This window comes from Mauremys reevesii, linkage group 4 (genome assembly GCF_016161935.1).
Source record: "Mauremys reevesii isolate NIE-2019 linkage group 4, ASM1616193v1, whole genome shotgun sequence".
Taxonomy (NCBI): Eukaryota; Metazoa; Chordata; order Testudines; family Geoemydidae; genus Mauremys; species Mauremys reevesii.
The window spans coordinates 30,796,250-30,813,830 of record NC_052626.1 but is presented as its reverse complement, the minus strand read 5'-3'; the positions used below and the strand labels follow the sequence as shown (position 1 = coordinate 30,813,830).

The 17,581-nt window shown below is 43.9% G+C and overlaps 1 protein-coding gene across 15 annotated transcripts in view; it reads left to right on the top strand.

Moving 5' to 3' along the window:
• DGLUCY (D-glutamate cyclase) overlaps nucleotides 1-17,581 on the top strand; it is a 97,868-nt gene that overhangs the window by 16,980 nt on the left and 63,307 nt on the right. For 5 of the 15 annotated variants that reach the window (XR_005597530.1, XM_039534356.1, XM_039534353.1 and 2 more), the window contains 3 exons: nucleotides 6,892-6,935; nucleotides 8,860-9,006; nucleotides 14,985-15,096. The exons of 1 other annotated variant lie outside the window; for it this stretch is intronic. Coding sequence is in view for 13 of the 14 variants with exons in the window: in XM_039534356.1 (XP_039390290.1) it covers nucleotides 8,929-9,006; nucleotides 14,985-15,096 (190 nt within the window). In the remaining variant the exon portion in view is untranslated. The remainder of the gene's footprint in view (nucleotides 1-6,891; nucleotides 6,936-8,859; nucleotides 9,007-14,984; nucleotides 15,097-17,581) is intronic. 9 more of the 15 variants (XM_039534363.1, XM_039534360.1, XM_039534364.1 and 6 more) reach the window with 3 other exon arrangements.

Below are 17,581 nucleotides of genomic sequence, written 5' to 3'. Positions count from 1 at the left end.
GATTCTGATTCTCTTGGCCAGTAGAGTGTAGGATTGTTGTGAAGGGGAAGCATTCGATCTCTGCATGGACAGGAATGGGGCAAACACATTTGTTAATCACCTATGTGGCCTCTTAATCCATCTGAGTAGCAACACTAACAATCTTCAATGTTTCATCTAGTCATTAAATGGATGGCTGCATTGTGGGTCAGAGGAAGGAATGGTGATAGAAGATGGGGAGGGGGAAAGTAATCCTTTAGGATGTAAAAGAGCCACCAGCATGGAGTGAAGAAGAAAATTCTGCCATTGGGGTTGGGACTATATAGAACCTTCAGAAGTTAATTCTGTAATAACTTTCTGTGGAAAGGGAAAGATACTTGTTCCTTAGGGGTCAGGTTACTAGCTACATCACTTACATGCCAAAATTCAGATTTCAATTGGTTAGCCTCTCTTATAAAAAACTGGCTGTACAACTAAAGACACCTGGTTGAGAAGCTGTTCCAACTCTCTCTGAAGTCAATGAAAAGCCTTTGATTGCCTATCATGGCTGTTAGGATATGCTACTCAGGCCTGTCTGCAAAGGCCTATACTTTAAGAATTTAGGTGTATTCTTATCACTTAGTTAATTATAGAGGTATAAAAGAAAGAATCAAAATCACCATCTTCTGGTGTAAGGGCCTTCTCTTACTGTGACACTCTGAGGCCCTGGCTAAGCAGCAGAGGCATCTATAAACTGGGAAGTGAACGGTCACATCCTTACATTCCAAACTAGTCACATTGAAATAAGGTGCTATTTGGCTGTTAGGAATACAATCCTGCCCTGATAATGCCTATCACCTCCAGAGAAATGGAAGAGCCTAGAAGATTTAAAGAAAACTTAGTTTGATAGCATCCTGTCTGGCAAGAACTCACTTATCAATAGCAGGGGTGTGAAATCCTCATTTCTTTGTTGTTTTTTCATTGTAGTCTCCACTTCCCTATTGTTTGTCTGTATAATCTCTTGTCTGGTTTTGTGATTGTTTCTGTCTGCTGTATAATTAATTTTGTTGGGTGTAAACCAATTAAGGTGGTGGGATATAATTGGTTAGATAATCATGTTACAATATCTTAGGATTGGTTAGTTAAATTTCAGTAAAATGATTGGTTAAGATATAGCTAAGCAGAACTCAAGTTTTACTATATAGTCCATAATCAGGAAGTAAGGGGAGGATGGGAGGGAATTGGAATCATGTTTTGCTAAGTATGGGAATGGGAGCATGGGAGCCGACTTATATGGGCTCCTGGGGCTTTAGCCCCAGGAATATTCACAGACAGGGGCTCTGCTCCAGCAATATTTGGAGCTACGTTTCTCCCCTGCAGTGCGCTGCCGGCAGCCCAGAGCCTTTTAAATCGCAGCCGCGGCAGGGAATCAGAGGGCTCTGGGCTGCCTGCCGCGGCGGGGAGCCCAGAGCCCTCTGATTCCCCGCCGCGGCTGGGATTTAAAAGGCTCTGGGCTGCCCGCCGCGGCGGGGAGCCCAGAGCCCTCTGATTCCCAGCCGCAGCTGGGATTTAAAAGGCCCTGGGCTCCCCGCGGTTGCAGGCAGCCCAGAGCCCTCTGATTCCCGGCCGCGGCTGGGATTTAAAAGGCTCTGGGCTGCCCGCCGCAGCAGGCAGCCCAGAGCCCTCTGATTCCCGGCGGCTGCTGGGATTTAAAAGGCTCTGGGCTGCCCGCCGCAGCAGGCAGCCCAGAGCCCTCTGATTCCCGGCCGCGGCTGGGATTTAAAGGGCTCTGGGCTCCCCGCGGTTGCAGGCAGCCCAGAGTCCTTTAAATCCCAGCCGCGGCTGAGATTTAAAGGACTCTGGGCTCCCCGCTGCAGCGGGAAGCCCAGAGCCCTCTGATTCCTGGCTGCGGCTGGGATTTAAAAGGCTCTGGGCTCCCCGTGGTTGCAGGCAGCCCAGAGCCCTCTGATTCCCGGCCGCGGCTGGGATTTAAAAGGCTCTGGGCTGCCTGCCGTGGCGGGGAGCCCAGAGCCCTCTGATTCCCGGCTGCGGCTGGGATTTAAAAGGCTCTGGGCTGCCCGCGGTTGCAGGCAGCCCAGAGCCCTCTGATTCCCCGCCGCGGCTGGGATTTAAAAGGCTCTGGGCTGCCCGCCGCGGCGGAGAGCCCAGAGCCCTCTGATTCCCAGCCGCGGCTGGGATTTAAAGGCTCTGGGCTCCCGCGCAGCAGGCAGCCCAGAGCCCTCTGATTCCCGGCGCGGCTGGGATTTAAAGGCTCTGGGCTGCCTGCGCAGCAGGCAGCCCAGAGCCTCTGATTCCCGGCGCGGCTGGGATTTAAAGGCTCTGGGCTGCCGCCGCAGCAGGAAGCCCAGAGCCCTCTGATTCCGGCGGCTGCTGGGATTTAAAAGGCTCTGGGCTGCCGCGCGGCAGGAGCCCAGAGCCTCTGATTCCCGGCCGCGGCTGGGATTTAAAGGCTCTGGGCTGCCCGCAGCAGGCAGCCCAGAGCCCTCTGATTCCCGGCGCGGCTGGGATTTAAAGGCTCTGGGCTGCCTGCGCGGCAGGCAGCCCAGAGCCCTCTGATTCCCGGCCACGGCTGGGATTTAAAGGCTCTGGGCTCCGCCCGGCGGGAAGCCCAGAGCCTCTGATTCCCGGCTGCGGCTGGGATTTAAAGGCTCTGGGCTGCCTGCAGCAGGCAGCCCAGAGCCCTCTGATTCCCGGCTGTGGCTGGGATTTAAAGGCTCTGCGCTCCCGGTTGCAGGCAGCCCAGGGCCCTTTAAATCCCTGCCGGCTGAGTTTTAAGGGCTGCGGGCTCCCGCGGTTGCAGGCAGCCCTGATCCTTTAAATCCCAGCCGCGGCTGAGATTTAAAGGGCTCTGGGCTCCCGCCGCAGCGGGCAGCGCAGAGCCCTCTGATTCCCGGCCGCGGCTGGGATTTAAAGGCTCTGAGCTCCCGCCGTGGCGGGCAGCCCAGAGCTCTCTGGTTCCCGGCCGCGGCTGGGATTTAAAAGGCTCTGGGCTCCCGCGTTGCAGGCAGCCCAGAGCCTTTAAATCCCAGCAGCGGCTGAGATTTAAAGGTTCTGGGCTCCGCCGCAGCGGGCAGCCCAGAGCCCTCTGATTCCCGGCCGGCTGGGATTTAAAGGCTCTGGGCTCCCGTGGTTGCAGGCAGCCCAGAGTCCTCTGACTCCCAGCCGGGCTGGGATTTAAAGGGCTCTGGAATCCCGCGGCTGCCAGCAGCCCAGAGCCCTTTGAATCCCAGCCTCTGTCCGCTGATTGCCCCCTCCCCAGACCCCTGCCCCAACTGCCCCCAGAACCTCCACCCCTATCTAAGCCCCACTGGTCCTTGTTCCCGATTACCCCCTCCCGAGACCCCTGCCCCTAACTGCCCCTTGGGACCTCAGCCCCTATCTAAGCCTCCCTTCTCCTTGTCCCCAACTGCTCCCTCCTGAGACCCCACCCAACTTCCCCCAGGACCGCACCCCCTACCTGTCCCCTGATAAACCTCTTAGACTCCCATGCCTATCCAATTGCTGCCTGTCCCCTGACTGCCCCTTCGAACCTCTGCCCCATCCAACTCCCCCTGCTCCTTGTCCCTTGACTGCCCCCCGGAACTCCCTACCTCTTCTCCAACCCCCAAACCGCTTACTGTGCCACTCAGACCAGCGTATCTGGCTCCATGCAGCTCCAGACAGTTGCTGCCATGCTCCCCCATGGAGCCCACAGCCCTCTCCCACCCCTAGCACCTGACTTCCAGATTTGAACACCTCAAAATTCAGGAGTGCTCAAGCTCGGTTTGGGCAGCTTTTACTTCATTTCTCCCAAATCAGTTTCCCCTGCAAGGTGCCAACTGAAGGTGTTGGAGAACAGAGAGATCAGGTGGCCTCCTAATGCCTGGAAAAGAGACAAAGGCCGGAGGAGGGAGTGTCAGTGCCTGTGCGGACTTCTGGGAAGTGCACGGTGTGGAAGGGAATGCTGTGATGCTTTGGAACATCTCCATACAAAGCCAGTCAGGACTCTGGGGGAGCCTCCTCTCTCGGAGCATACTGTCTCCAGGGCAAGAAGCTTACACCTTCCTGGGTCTGACCTCGGAGCATTCAGCATGCCCTTCCACGTCATGCACTTTCCACAGTGAGTCTGCCCAGGCTGGTCCTGGGGCAACCAGAGGTCGCTGCACCCCAACTCCGCAGTCAGATGTGACTCTCAGCCAGACAGTAAAACAGAAGGTTTATTAGATGATGGGAACACAGTTTAAACAGAGCTTGTTGGTACAGAAAACAGAACCCCTCTGTCAGGTCCATCTTGGGGGGTGGGGAGCCCAGAACCAAGTTCTGGGTCTCTCCCCATTTCCCCAGCCAGCTCCAAACTGACACTCCCTCCTCTGGCCTCTGTGTCTCTTCTGGACAAGGAGGCCACCTGATCTCTTTGTCCCCAACACCTTCAGTTGGCATCTTGCAGGGGAAACTGAGGCACCCACACAGTATTCAGAGAAAATATTAAGAACATTCCCACTTCATCACAACAGATGCAACAAAATATAATACTGTATATTGAAGTAGGCAAGTGCTGCTTCTGACTTTCCACTTTTAATTGACCCTTGTAATCTTGTGGCACTGACGCGTTGTAGCTTCATTTTATATCGGCTTACAGGGCGGGAGCGAGGGGGCACCACCATTTTGGGCCCCACCAAAAATTATACAAACCTGCCGCCTATGAATGGGAGGGGGAATTGGAATCATGTTTTGCTAAGGGGGGGAATGGGAACAGGGACACAGGCAAGGCTCTGTGCTGTCCGAGCTGAGAAGGGGAATGCTAAGGAAGGAAATTGGAATCATTGCTTGCTTGAAGTTCACCCCAATAAACAAAAAATTGTTTGTACCTTTGGACTTCAGGTATTGTTGCTCTCTGTTCATGCAAGAAGGACCAGGGAAGTAAGCAGGTGAAGGAATAAGCCCTCTAACAATTGCTTTGTATCATGCCCTAAACAACAGCCCCACAGCTAAGCAATATGTGAAGCTTTTAAAACATCCAATAGGGTTTGCCTTTTTTTTAAAAAAAGTTTAGGCTTAATGCAAGAGCCAGCTCGAAGTGATCTTCACATGAATTTGAGTTATGGAACTTGTAAATGCTAATGGCCTGATTTTCAGAGGTCAGTGAATGGTGAAGGGTGTATCAGCATTTCTGTAAATCAGGCCACAGATTTTTAGATGAGATGGTCTTTAAAGACTGAAGAAATGTATTGTCTTGGTTACAGGGCTAGCTGCATTTGACCCTTCTTTGGTCTCTGAGTACACCCTCTCATATGTCCTTTATTTTTCCTGTGGTAGAATATAGTGACCAGATAGCCTTCTTAAACCAAAATATGGTTTAATCTTAACAGTAGGACTAAAGCTTGCAGAGAAACATCTATGGATGTCTATCTTACCCATAGGCTTAGTACCCCTTAATCATAGCTCAGGCAGTTCTCTCTCTTTCTCTCTCAACAGTTCCCCAAGAGCAATCTTAACAGCTTCCCTCTTAGAGAGGGAGAGAAACATTATTTCCAGCCAGAGTGCCTTTGTTTTCTCTTACATGTCCATCACAGTTATAATCAGGAACAGAGAGATACTTTAACGTGATCACATAAAACACGTAATTGCATATTGGAGGTTGTCCTTGGTTCAGTAGAAGCATATGCTTATGGCTTCAGTCACAGAACAGATGTACAGTACAGTTAACCGGTTTCTTTGCACTATTATTTGTATTATTAGCACATAGGAGCCCCTGTCATGGACCAGGACCCCATTGTCCTAGACACTGTGCAGCAGGGGCGGGCAAACTTTTTGGCCTGAGGGCTGCATCCGGTTTTGTAAATTGTATGGAGGGCCGGTTAGGGGAGGGGGTTGTGGCATGGCCCCCACCTCCTATCTGCCCCTCCAGGACTCCTGCCCTGTCCAATCCCCCCGTTCCCTGATGGCCTCTGACCCCCGCCACCCCATCCAACCCCTCCTCTCATTCCTGACAGCCCCTCCTGGGATCCCTGCCCCATCCAACCACCCCTTCTCCCTGTCCCCTGACTGCCCCATCCAACCCCCCACTCCTTCCTGACTGCCCCCTGGTACCCTTACCCCCATTCAACCCCCTGTTCCCACCCCGACCCCTATCGCCGCCTGACCACCACCCTATTCTCCCTGCCCTCTATCCAACCCTCCCTGCCCCCTTACCGCGCTGTCTGGAGCACCAGTGGCTGGCAGCGCTACAGCCACGCCACCTGGCTTGAGCCGGGCCACACCACCACTACCACCATGCAGCACAGAGACCAGGCTCTGCAGCTGCGCTGCCCCAGGAGCTCACAGGCCCGCTGCCTAAAGCATTGCACCGGTGGCAGAGCAAGCAAGCTGAGGCTGCGGAGGAGGAGCCAGGGATAGCCTCCCAGGCCAGGAGCTTGGGGGCCAGGCAGGATGGTCCCACAGGCCAGATGTGGCCCGTCGGCCGTAGTTTGCCCACCTCTGGTGTACAGAGACAGAACAGAAAGACGGTCTCTGCCCTCAAAGAGCTTCTTATTAATATGCCTTGATGAAAACCTGCAGGGCCCAACTCTAAGAGCAAGAGGATTTTTTTTTAAATGGAGATATACATATCTCCTAGAACTGGAAGAGAAGGGTCATTGAGTCCAGCCCCCTGCCTTCAATAGGCAGGACTAAGTACTGGTTTTTGCCCCACATCCCTAAGTGGCCACGTCAAGGATTGAATTCATAACCCTGGGTTTAGCAGGCCAATGTTCAAACCACTGAGCTATCTCTCCCTTAGTGAAGGGATAGGACAATCTTCATATCCACGCTTGACTTTCTTACTGAGACTGCCAGTGGGAAACCCAGTTGTGGTGGTGTTTCTGTTGGGAATGCATGTCAACTAGAAACAGGACATGAAACACTGAAGTACACCAATTTCTCTCTTCTTTTAAGGAAACCATTTCAGACGTGTCATTCCTACACAGTGTATATAAACTGTAAGTGTATTTTCTTGTTAATATTTTCAACTAGTCACTGTTTAATTTTAAATATACACACAAACTACTCCCTAGACAACCCTATTCATATTTTTTCAGCACACTGATTTGTGTCCCCTTGTATACTAGATTAGATTAGAAAAACATATAAATCATACTTTAGGTCAAATTTTTAATCTATTCCATATGGTATATATTATATCTTGAAATATAAGAAGCTGTTCATTTGGGGCAAAATTGTGATCTGTTGTACTAATATAATTCTGGAGTAATTCCGTTGCAACTGAGAACAGCTCACTTTAACACAGTCTGCCACTGAATATGAAGTATTTTTCCTAGCGTCCAAAATGAAATACTGGGTATAGTACAGTTTACTTTTTCAGAGTGAATGGAACATTTTGTACAATATTTTCCAGAGTGAAGTTGGCTACACTCAAAATACCTATAGTTAATTTGATCTTCCTGATACCTGAAAAAGCTAGTACTATATTTGACTGGAAGGGGGACAGAGAAAGAGAGGCTAATCTCTTTATATACATCCTGCCAATCTAACAATTTTTATGTTTAGTGAGCAAACTTCAGGAAACTCGTCATGCCATCCATTCTAGTCCTTAGAGAGGAAAAGTTACATGTTTGCTTAAATATTTCTAAAACTTTGAAGAGAAACACCTAAACTTTCTGACATCTGCCTGAGTGAACTTTGATGTATTATTAACAGAGAACTAATGCCTTGCTCTTCACGAGTTCCCAGCTGCTTTTGTGGGTCCATCTGGGGTTTGATGGTAGTGCATATGACTGTAGTTTGAGGGATTTTCTAGGTTCAAAACTCGCCTTATAAAGCAAAGTTCTGTGTTACTGTTCTACATTTAGCAAGCAAAACCAAATAAACAGCAAGAGTATATTTCTACAGGTTTTATACTGAAACCCAGGCATTAGTATTTGACCACCCCACACATAGTATGAACTGAGTTTGAAAGCCATTAGTCACTATGAACTTTTAAAATGGTTTATAATAAAAAAAGTTGTATCTTTCTTTCGACAAGCCTTCCTCCTCCTATTTCCCAGTCAGACGACCTGAGAATCACACCAAGCCAGGGTGGATAAAAATCAATGATTTATTTTTTAAATAAAAATAATCAGATTTTTTTTATTTAAATCGGATTTTTTTAATAAAATGCTCTTTGAGGAAAAACCTATCTAAAGATAGTTTTAATTAAGATACATTATAGCTCAAAGATATTTCATGATGAGATAGGGATTATAAATTCTAATTCTATAGTATAAGACAATATATTCCTGTAATGTTTAAGAAAAGTTTTCTAAATGAGTTCCCATAGTTCATGGATTAGGGACCCAGTTTTATGGGGTTCCAGGGGCTTCTGCATAGATTATTTAGGTTAATCTTTCTATGTATCCAATGGGACTCAGTGCTCAGTCTAGAAGATACCATCAGAGATGCTTAGTTTTGCAGTTCTCGAACTGTGGATTTGTGTCTCCAGAGATAACATGCTTCTTAACAGCAAAAATGGTTTTAAATAAATAATATATAGAGGTAAGAAATAACAGACTCTATTGTCCCTCTGCAAATTTGTGTACATAGAGTCAATCCCTTACCACTCTCTAAAAGTGCAAATTTCAGAAAGTTCAATGAATAAAAGATTGTTGGAGGCGGATTAGATCTGGACAAGGAGAAATCTGGAGATAAATGTGAGAAGGGAGGGACAGGCAGTAGAAACAAAAAGGAAATTGTTTGAGCAGCATATTCCAGAAGTCTTGAGGGCTTTCTGAGGGTAGTCTTCATTGGTTTAAGATCTACCCATCCCATTCTTTCACCAGAAGGAAAAACCTATAATGGTAGCAGGCCGTAGAAGGGACCCAGTTTGGAAATATTTTAATGAAGTTCCTCTACCTGTGGGTAAGACAGGCATGCATGCAAAATGCAAGAAGTGCAAGAAAGAAATGCAAGTCCTGATTGCCCGAATGAAACAACATCATGAGAAGTGTTCCTTCTCAGGAGGAAGCTGCATTGAAGATGATGAAAGGAACATGTCTGAACATGCAGGATATTCAGGTTGGTAATCTTTTTTTATTTCATACTTCTTTCTTAAGGACTGCCTATCTTCCTTCTGGATTATTCTTAAATTCTCTCGTTTGAGCAAAAAACATAGTTGTTACTCTATGGTAGTATCATTTTAGATGCAGTTGTGATAGAAAATAAATAGCTGAAATAGGCAGATCTTCTGTTTACAACTTCACCTTTAAAGTAGTACTGAGTGTCAGTGAATGCAATGAGTAATACTAAATGAGCAGTATGGTAATAATTATTATATAACTGCATTGATTTATTTTGTTTAGGAGAATCCATCCTCAACATACAGGATTCTGAAGACTATCCACCTTCAAGATCACCATTATTTTCTTTAGTTTCAGAGTTATCTGCCAATGATAATGTTTCGGTCACATCATATATGTCACTTAGCCACAGTATATCACCTGTAGCAAAAAGAAAAAAAAATCTCCATCATCCAGAAACAACCATAGATAAATTTGTGATAAGAACCAGCAGATTACAAAGAGAGATAATTGATGAAAAAAGTGCTCAGTTTGTTTATACAACAAACTCTCCTTTCCGTATGATTGAGAACCCACGCTTCATTAACATGGTTCAGTCATTAAGACCAGGATACAGTCCACCCAACAGAGCAGATGTCGCAGGCAAATTGCTGGATAAAGTGTCTGAAAGAGAAATTGAGCAGTGTGCAAAAGGTCTAGAGGGTAAAATTGATGACCTGGGTCTTGATAGGTGGAGCAGTGTCCACAATGATCCTGTTGTATGTGCTTATGTGACAACAGAAGAAGGCAATGTCTTACTTACAGAAACAATTGATACATCAGGAAATGCACACACAGAAAAATACTTACAAGTAGCAGTAAAAGCTATAACGAACTGAAAAAAAAATTAAATGTCTAATATGCAGCTTGGTCACACACAATGCTGCAAATGTATCCAAGATGAGAAGAAATTATTTAGAAGAGAGTCCCAAGCTAATCATATATGGTTGTAGTGCTCATTTGATGCACCTCCTAGCCAAAGACTTCAGTGTTCCAAAAATAAAGGCTAATGTTGTTGAAATTGCAAAATACTTCCGTAACAACCACTTTGCAGCAGCTGCTTTGAAAAAAGTGGGAGGAACCAAGCTAATTCTCCCACAAGACATGTGATGGAACTCAGTAGTGGACTGTTTTGAGCACTAAATCTGATGACAGTTTGTGAACAAAATTGTGAAAAAATAGATGGTAATGCCACAGCCAAAGTTCTCAACATTGGGCTTAAGAGAAATGTTGAACACATGCTGAGTACCCTGAAGCCTATTTCTATAGGCTGGAACAAAATTCTGGGAAATAGCGGGTTTTTTGCTAATGCTGTTGAAATTTGGAAGGAACTTAGTGAGATCTTAAAAAGAGAAATATGCAATGACAGAGTTAAATTACAAGCATTAAAAAACGAATGGGACAAACACTATCTCCAGCTCATTTTCTTGTAAATATTCTCAATACTCAGTGCCAGAGTCAAACCTTAACTGCTGAAGAAGAGGAGTTGGCTATGATATGGACATCCAGCAATCATCCCTCCATAATGCCAACTATAATAAACGTCGGCGCTAAGGGTAAACCATTCAAGAAATATATGTTTGCTGATGATGTTTTAAAGAAAGTCACACCAGTGAACTGGTGGAAGCCACTTAAGCACTTGAATTCAGAGACTGTTGAAGTGATAATCTCACTTTTAACAGCAGTAGCTTCTTCTGCTGGTGTAGAAAAAATATTTTCTTCCTTTGGACTAATTTGTCCCAAATTGAGAAATCGTTTGAGACCTGAAAAAGCAGGAAAGCTTGTTTTTCTTTTCCAGATTATGAACAAAACAGGAAAATGAAGGTGAAGACAACTGAGTTAGCTTCAGAAGCCAATATTTTAAGTTTCTCATGTTGACCTGGCTGACAGTCAATTTAATTTTTTTTAAATATTTCATTTAACTATTTTAGTTAAAAACAACTTTAAGAAAAACAAACCTAATTTTAAAAAACTTGAATGTTTAAGTTCAAAAATTCATATGCTGGTTTTGTTAAAATATTATATATTTGCTGTTGAAGAAAAAAAATCCAGAATACATAACGTTGTTGTTTTAGTTAAATAAAACAATTTAAATGCCTGTCTGGTGATGTTCTCCTCCTAATACAGCACGGTAAGAAAATCCTCCAAATATTAATGATTAATCTGTTGAATTGGAGATAGTTCAACTCCCAATGACTTCATAAATATCTGCTTCAATTACCTTTGGTAAATGAAATAACCAAACAATCATTCATTTTCTGATATAGCTGTAAAACTAAACTGAAAAGTTTTCAAAATAAATCCCTTTACAAATGTATAATGTGTACCTTCTAAAAATGAAACTTACATCTATGAGTTGTGAAGAATATGTATTAAGGTTATAACAACCCACAAAAATGCACTTTTATGTAGAAATCCATTATTAAATGGAGTCGTCCTGACTAGTGATTTAAATTTAAACCCTGCACCAAGCCCTAGAGGCCTATACACATACATGTTTATTTTCATCTGATTAAATTCCTCTGACCTCCTGTCTTTCTTATAACAAGAAGGTCGCTAATCAATCTTCCTTCAGATAAGAATACTCTCCCATTACTTCCTAATATCAAGAACCCTGACTGCTAAACACTCCCAATCTCATACATAGGATTTTTTATATTTTAATGGGAATTAGGCACCTAACCTGCTTAGGTGCTTTTGTGAATCCAATTGGGGTTGGATTCAGAAGGAGGACCTCAGGCACTTAAGTCCTAATTTAGATTCTCAAAATCCCTGCTCACTGTTGCCTAACCTACATTTCCTAAGCACTTAAGTTTTCACTGGTAAAGTCCCTGTAGCACCTAGATTTCTGCTTGTGAACATGCATAGCCTCCTCAGACCTGGCACCACCAAGCAGCTGAATACCTAACTCACACTTAAGCCCCAGTGGGAGTTGGAATTATTATTTACGCAGGATCTTACCTACAGGGGGTTAAGGGATAGCTCAGTGGTTTAAGCATTGGCCTGCTAAACCCAGCATTGTGAGTTCAATCCTTGAAGGGACCACTTAAGGGGATCTGGGTCAAAATCAGTACTTGGTCCCACTAGTGAAAGCAGGAGGCTGGACTCAATAACCTTTCCAATTCTATGAGATAGGTATATCTCAACCATAAATTCTTTTATTAAGATCAAAGGCCAGATGGTATTTATACAAATTGCTCTAAACATACCTAAAGAGCCTAACTAAGCAATTTACTACATCCAAAATAGTAATACATTTATAAGCATTTGATCAAGATATTATAAAAGGGCTAGACCCAGAGGTGTTGGGACCCATAAGAAGTTGGTTCCAACTTGGTCAGGCAGGTATTAGCAATGAACTTTTTTAAGAGTTTACTCTTTTGACCCTTTAACAAAGAAAAGACATTGTTACCAGTTGCGTAACTTTAACTAAGGCCAGAAGAAGCAGTTTCTTATATAGTCAATTTACTGCACCTGGGACCCTATTAACAGCTATTACTTCAATCCAAACCTTAAATAACACTGGTATTTCAAAAGCTCATTTCAAGTTTAACACAACTCTTCTTTCTGATCACCTCATTCTTTTTGGTCATGTGCTTTGGCCTATTGCTCATGCTAATATCCAAACTCAATTTAAAACCATAGTTTGCACAAATCTAATGTTAATTTATATTCTTACATAGGGTTCCCCTACCTATTGCCTGGTCCAGCAAGAGATTGACTCTATAGCCTAGTGTTTAGGGCACACATCTAGAAGGAGTTCAAGTCCCTTACTCCAATGCCTATTTAAATATTTTATACAAAGTGGAACAGCTTCAACAGAAGGTATTGATCCACCCAGAGCTGAGTGATTAGGGCACTCACCTGGGAAATGGAAGACCTGGGTTTAAGTCCTTCATATTAGGCATAGTTGGGATCTGAACCTGGGTTTCCCACATTATGGGCAAAATGTAAGTCACATCACCACCAGCTCCTCAGTTTTTCTTGAAAAAGGACTGGCCTAACTTGAATGCCTAACATCAGGAGGGGGTTCACGTCTGTAAATCCAAACTTGAGGTTGCCAATTTTCTAATTGCACAAAACAGAACACCCTTGCCCCACCCCTTCTCCGAGGCCCCACCCCACTCACTCCATCTCCCTGCCCTCTGTTGCTCTCCTTCCACCCTCACTCACTCAGTCATTTTCATCAGGCCCGGGAGGGTACCTTTTGACAGTGTGCTTAGTGCTGTACAAAGAAACATAACGAGGAACGTCCTTCCATTCAGTTCACAGTCAGATATATAAAATCAAAGAAGACAGAATAAACTGCAAAGGAGCTGTGACAGAGTTATTTTTTGTTTGTTTGAATCCCTAAAAGACAAGAAAAAAAATTCAGACCTTCCTTCCTTTGGGCTGCCAACCTATTATAAACATATGAGGTACAGGGTGCAAAATCCAGACCCAAAACTTGATCTGAATTTCACAGTGGACCAAATCAAAACCCCACTTCAGAATACCTCAAACTTTGGGAGGGGTTTTGAAATTTGGACTCAAGATCAGATCAGAATTTCACCATCAAAACCCATCTGCTCTCTTAGTGCAAGTTAATTAATAATAAAGTTGCTCAGAAATGTAAATTATTAAAGTAAAGTGGTTCATGTATGACCTCTTAGGACTGGAATCTTGCATTGTCATGGTAATAACACAAAACATTGTAGATTTTTAACAGAAGTTACCATTTTCTAGAAACCCATAACATGTGGAAACTCATGAACTTTTAAAAGAACAGCACTGAATTTTCTATGTTTAAAACCATTATTGCTTCTTTAGGAATTACATCAACAATACTGGCTTCTCCAGAATTAAAAATAACTTCAATGGTAAAGTAATTTGACTACTTGGAGGGTGTTTTCTTACTAACAAGGAATTGAGCATAGTCCTGAGGTGGCATAGGTTAGTTGTTAGAGCAGAGAGCTAGGAACCAGGAGTCTTGGCTTCTAGTTTCCTCTCTCTTTGGGTACATCTACACTGCAGCTGGGAGTGAGCCTTCAAGCCTGGGTACACAGACTCTCACTAGCAGAGTTCAAGCTAGCATGCTAAAAATAAAAATTGCTGCACTGGGGTTTGTCTGGACTAAGACAAATGTCCAAAGTTAAGTCAGGCTAGCTAACACATTACCTTATCCTGACCTATACTTAAATGTTTTCCTAATGTAGATTCAAGTTAACAACTTTTATGTCTGCTTAGCAGGTTGAGGTTGAGTGGGGAATTTAGGGTAGACTCTGATTAACTAAATCAAAATAAAAGGTGTTAACTTGCATCTACAAAAGGTCAGGGTTAGGTAACATGACCTTGGATGAGTCACTTAAACATCTCTGTGCCTAAATTTCCCCAACAGAAAACTTGACCCAAGAGTATCCATCATACTATATGAACGGGAAGTATTAAGGTTACAATTATATTCAGAAAATATATTCTCTGATTATCAAAGAGTTAAATTTCTAATCTACAAAGGCATTTTCAGTTAGTAAATCAGTTCTACACGTCAAAATCCGATGGACTAATCTAGCTGTGAATTTGTGAGTCTCAAAAAGATTTTGGGAACCAAAAACTTCAGAAGTTAAACACTTACCAAAATGAATAAAGTCTATATGTTGACTCCCTATAGCTAACTAGATTTTACATTTCAGCCAGACTGATAAACTAAACCTCAGTAGCTAATTCATTAGGAGATTCAGCCTCTGCTTAGTCACTAACCATCAGTGAATCAACCCTTTGAGTTTGTGATTTGCATTTTGTTTTGAGACGGAGAATTGCAAATAGAGAGGAAACATGGCAGAACATTAAGAGGAAACACAAACCTTGAAACTGACACATTAGATTTTAAAGCAATAGTAAAATGCATTTGCTGTATTTTTAAGTTTATAATATAGTAATTGTAGCATTCTTCTGTTCAAGGATGAAGAGATGGTTTTTACAGGAGGCTTGAGATCTCTTCTTCCCCTTGCAGTCAGAAGTCTAATTCGATTCAACAAACTCAATATAAGTAATACTTCTGGAATGGCTGAGGGTAAGTGAATACAACAGCTGTATGTAGACACATAAGTCCCATTCCTAGATAGTAAATGGCCAGGATTTTTCAAAAGCATATAAGTGAAATAGATACGCAGAAGTCCAATGGAAAATCAACTGGACATTTGTATCTATTTCACTTGGGTTCTTTTTTAAATTCTGGGTGTCTAAAGTTAGGCTCCCAAATCCATCTTAACTAGGGTGACCAGACAGCAAATGTGAAAAATCGGGACGGGGTGGGGGTAATAGGAGCCTATATAAGAAAAAGACCCAAAAATCGGGACTGTCCCTATAAAATCAGGACATCTGGTCACGCTATGGTCACTCTAATCTTAACTCACTTAAATGGCTTCATTTTTAAAACTGCAGAGCACCCAGAAGCTCCCTGTAATGTCAGTGGAATTGGCCCTTTTAAAGCACCAAGTGTATATTAATTACTGGTCTGGACTTTATTCTGTTTGCACATTATAAATGTGATCAAGTCATGATCACTTGAACCTAAGCTATCACTAATTTTTAGGTCTGTGATCAATTCCTCTTTATGTCAAGATGAGGTCTAATATAGAAGTTCCCCATGTTGGGTGGAAAATATTTTGAGTTAGAAAATTGTCATCTATAATATTTAGACAGTCAGGGATGTTTTATTAGTGGCAGCATGAGACCTCCAGCATCTGTCATTCAATCTGAATTTCCCCATGATCATGTAGCTTCCCACCACACACACACATATTATAGATAGATGCATAAGGAGCTGGTCATCCTGTTCCCTTGTGTGATTTTGTGGCCTGTATCAAACATCAGCTAATACCTTATTTGTACCTATCTTGTCCTTAGTCTGTTAGGACATTGATCCACAAGCATTCATGATCATTTTTGTCTGAGTTATCAGTGACTTGGAAACAGGTTATGCCATTTTTGATGCAGAGTGCCACTCTCTCTCCGTTTTTGCTCACTGGATCCTTCCTAAATAGATTATAACCACTGATTTTAACATTCCAATCATGAAGTTGCATTCCAGTATTCAGAGATTACTTCAGGAGCTCTCTCAAAAAGTGATATACTTGACTTTATTAGGCCTCATAGCCTCAATAATATATGTGACACCATACGCCAGGCTCAGAATGAAGACACTTCAATACTGGGAATCAAGAAATTTCAAACCCATTATGGACAGTATGTTCAAGGTAGTCACTCTTCCAAGAAATATCCAAATATCTCTAATGTGGTGGCTGAGACCAGAAAATGTTCTCAAAGGAGTTTTGTTGAACTCCCATCTTCTACTGTAATAGTTACATCAGATACTTTTCAAAATGGGATGCGTACCATGTATCAATAATTTATTTGAGTCATTTGGAATCACCAAGACTCAAATTTACACATAAATATGTTTGAACCGTGCCTAGCTCTCAAGTCATTCCTTCCACAAGTGCACAACTCAGTGGTTCAAGTTGCCATGGACAAAAGGTCAGCAATGCATTATGTGCAATGCAATATCTTCCTCCTTATACCGTTTTTCAAAAAGACTTTGGGGTTCTTAGACCTCACCTCAGATTTTTTCCTAAAATATGTTCAGATTTTCATGTTATTCAGTATATTGATTTATCAGTTTTCATGCCTTGACCCCATGCACATAAAGTTGAATCCAGATTGCATTATTTAGCTACAAAGAGTGTTTTATCATATTATCTGGGCAGGACTAAGGCTTTTAGTGCGTCTCCAAAATTGTTTATTTCCCATGCTGGACACTGTAAGGGTCAAGCTATTTCTGCCCAGTCCTAGCCTAGATGGATTAGTCAATGTCTAGATGAGTCTTACAACATTTCTTCCTTCTTTCCTTCTGCTGGTATTAGGACTCACTTTACAAGAGCGGTTGCTACATCTGCAACATGTGCTAGCCATGTTCCCCTTATTAAAATATTGCAAAGCTGCCACTTGGGATTCAATTCACATTTTCACTAAACATCATGTGTTAGATTTGACAGCCAGACCTAATGCTCCATTTAGCAGAGCAGTACTTCAATCCTTGTGTAGGCAGGTGCTGTTGGGGTCGCCCCTCTGGGGCGGCTGGGAGCAAGGCCACCTCACTACACAAGTCTGGTGAGTCAGGGGGGGTTAGCCTGGTGGGGCAGGAAACAGTCAAGGGCTCAGGCCCTCAGGCAGGGGCTGAGCAAATAGTTTTGTGACTGGCCCGGCCCAGGATAAGGGCAGGCTGCAAGTGCTCGGTCGGGAGCTCAGGACCTCAAACAGGGGCTGAGCACAGAATTCAGTAACAAGCCCAGGCCCTGGGTCAGGGCGGGGCACCAAACAAACAGTTCAGGGCTCAGACCCTCAGGCAGGGGCTGAGCACAGAGTTCAATAGTAAGGCCAGGCCCTGGGTCAGGGCAGGGCAGCAAAACCCAGGCTCCTGGTCCTGAGCGTCGGGGCGAGGGGGAGACTGCCACCCGTGAGTCGGGTGGCAGGGGGGACGCAGGCCCACCCACTCC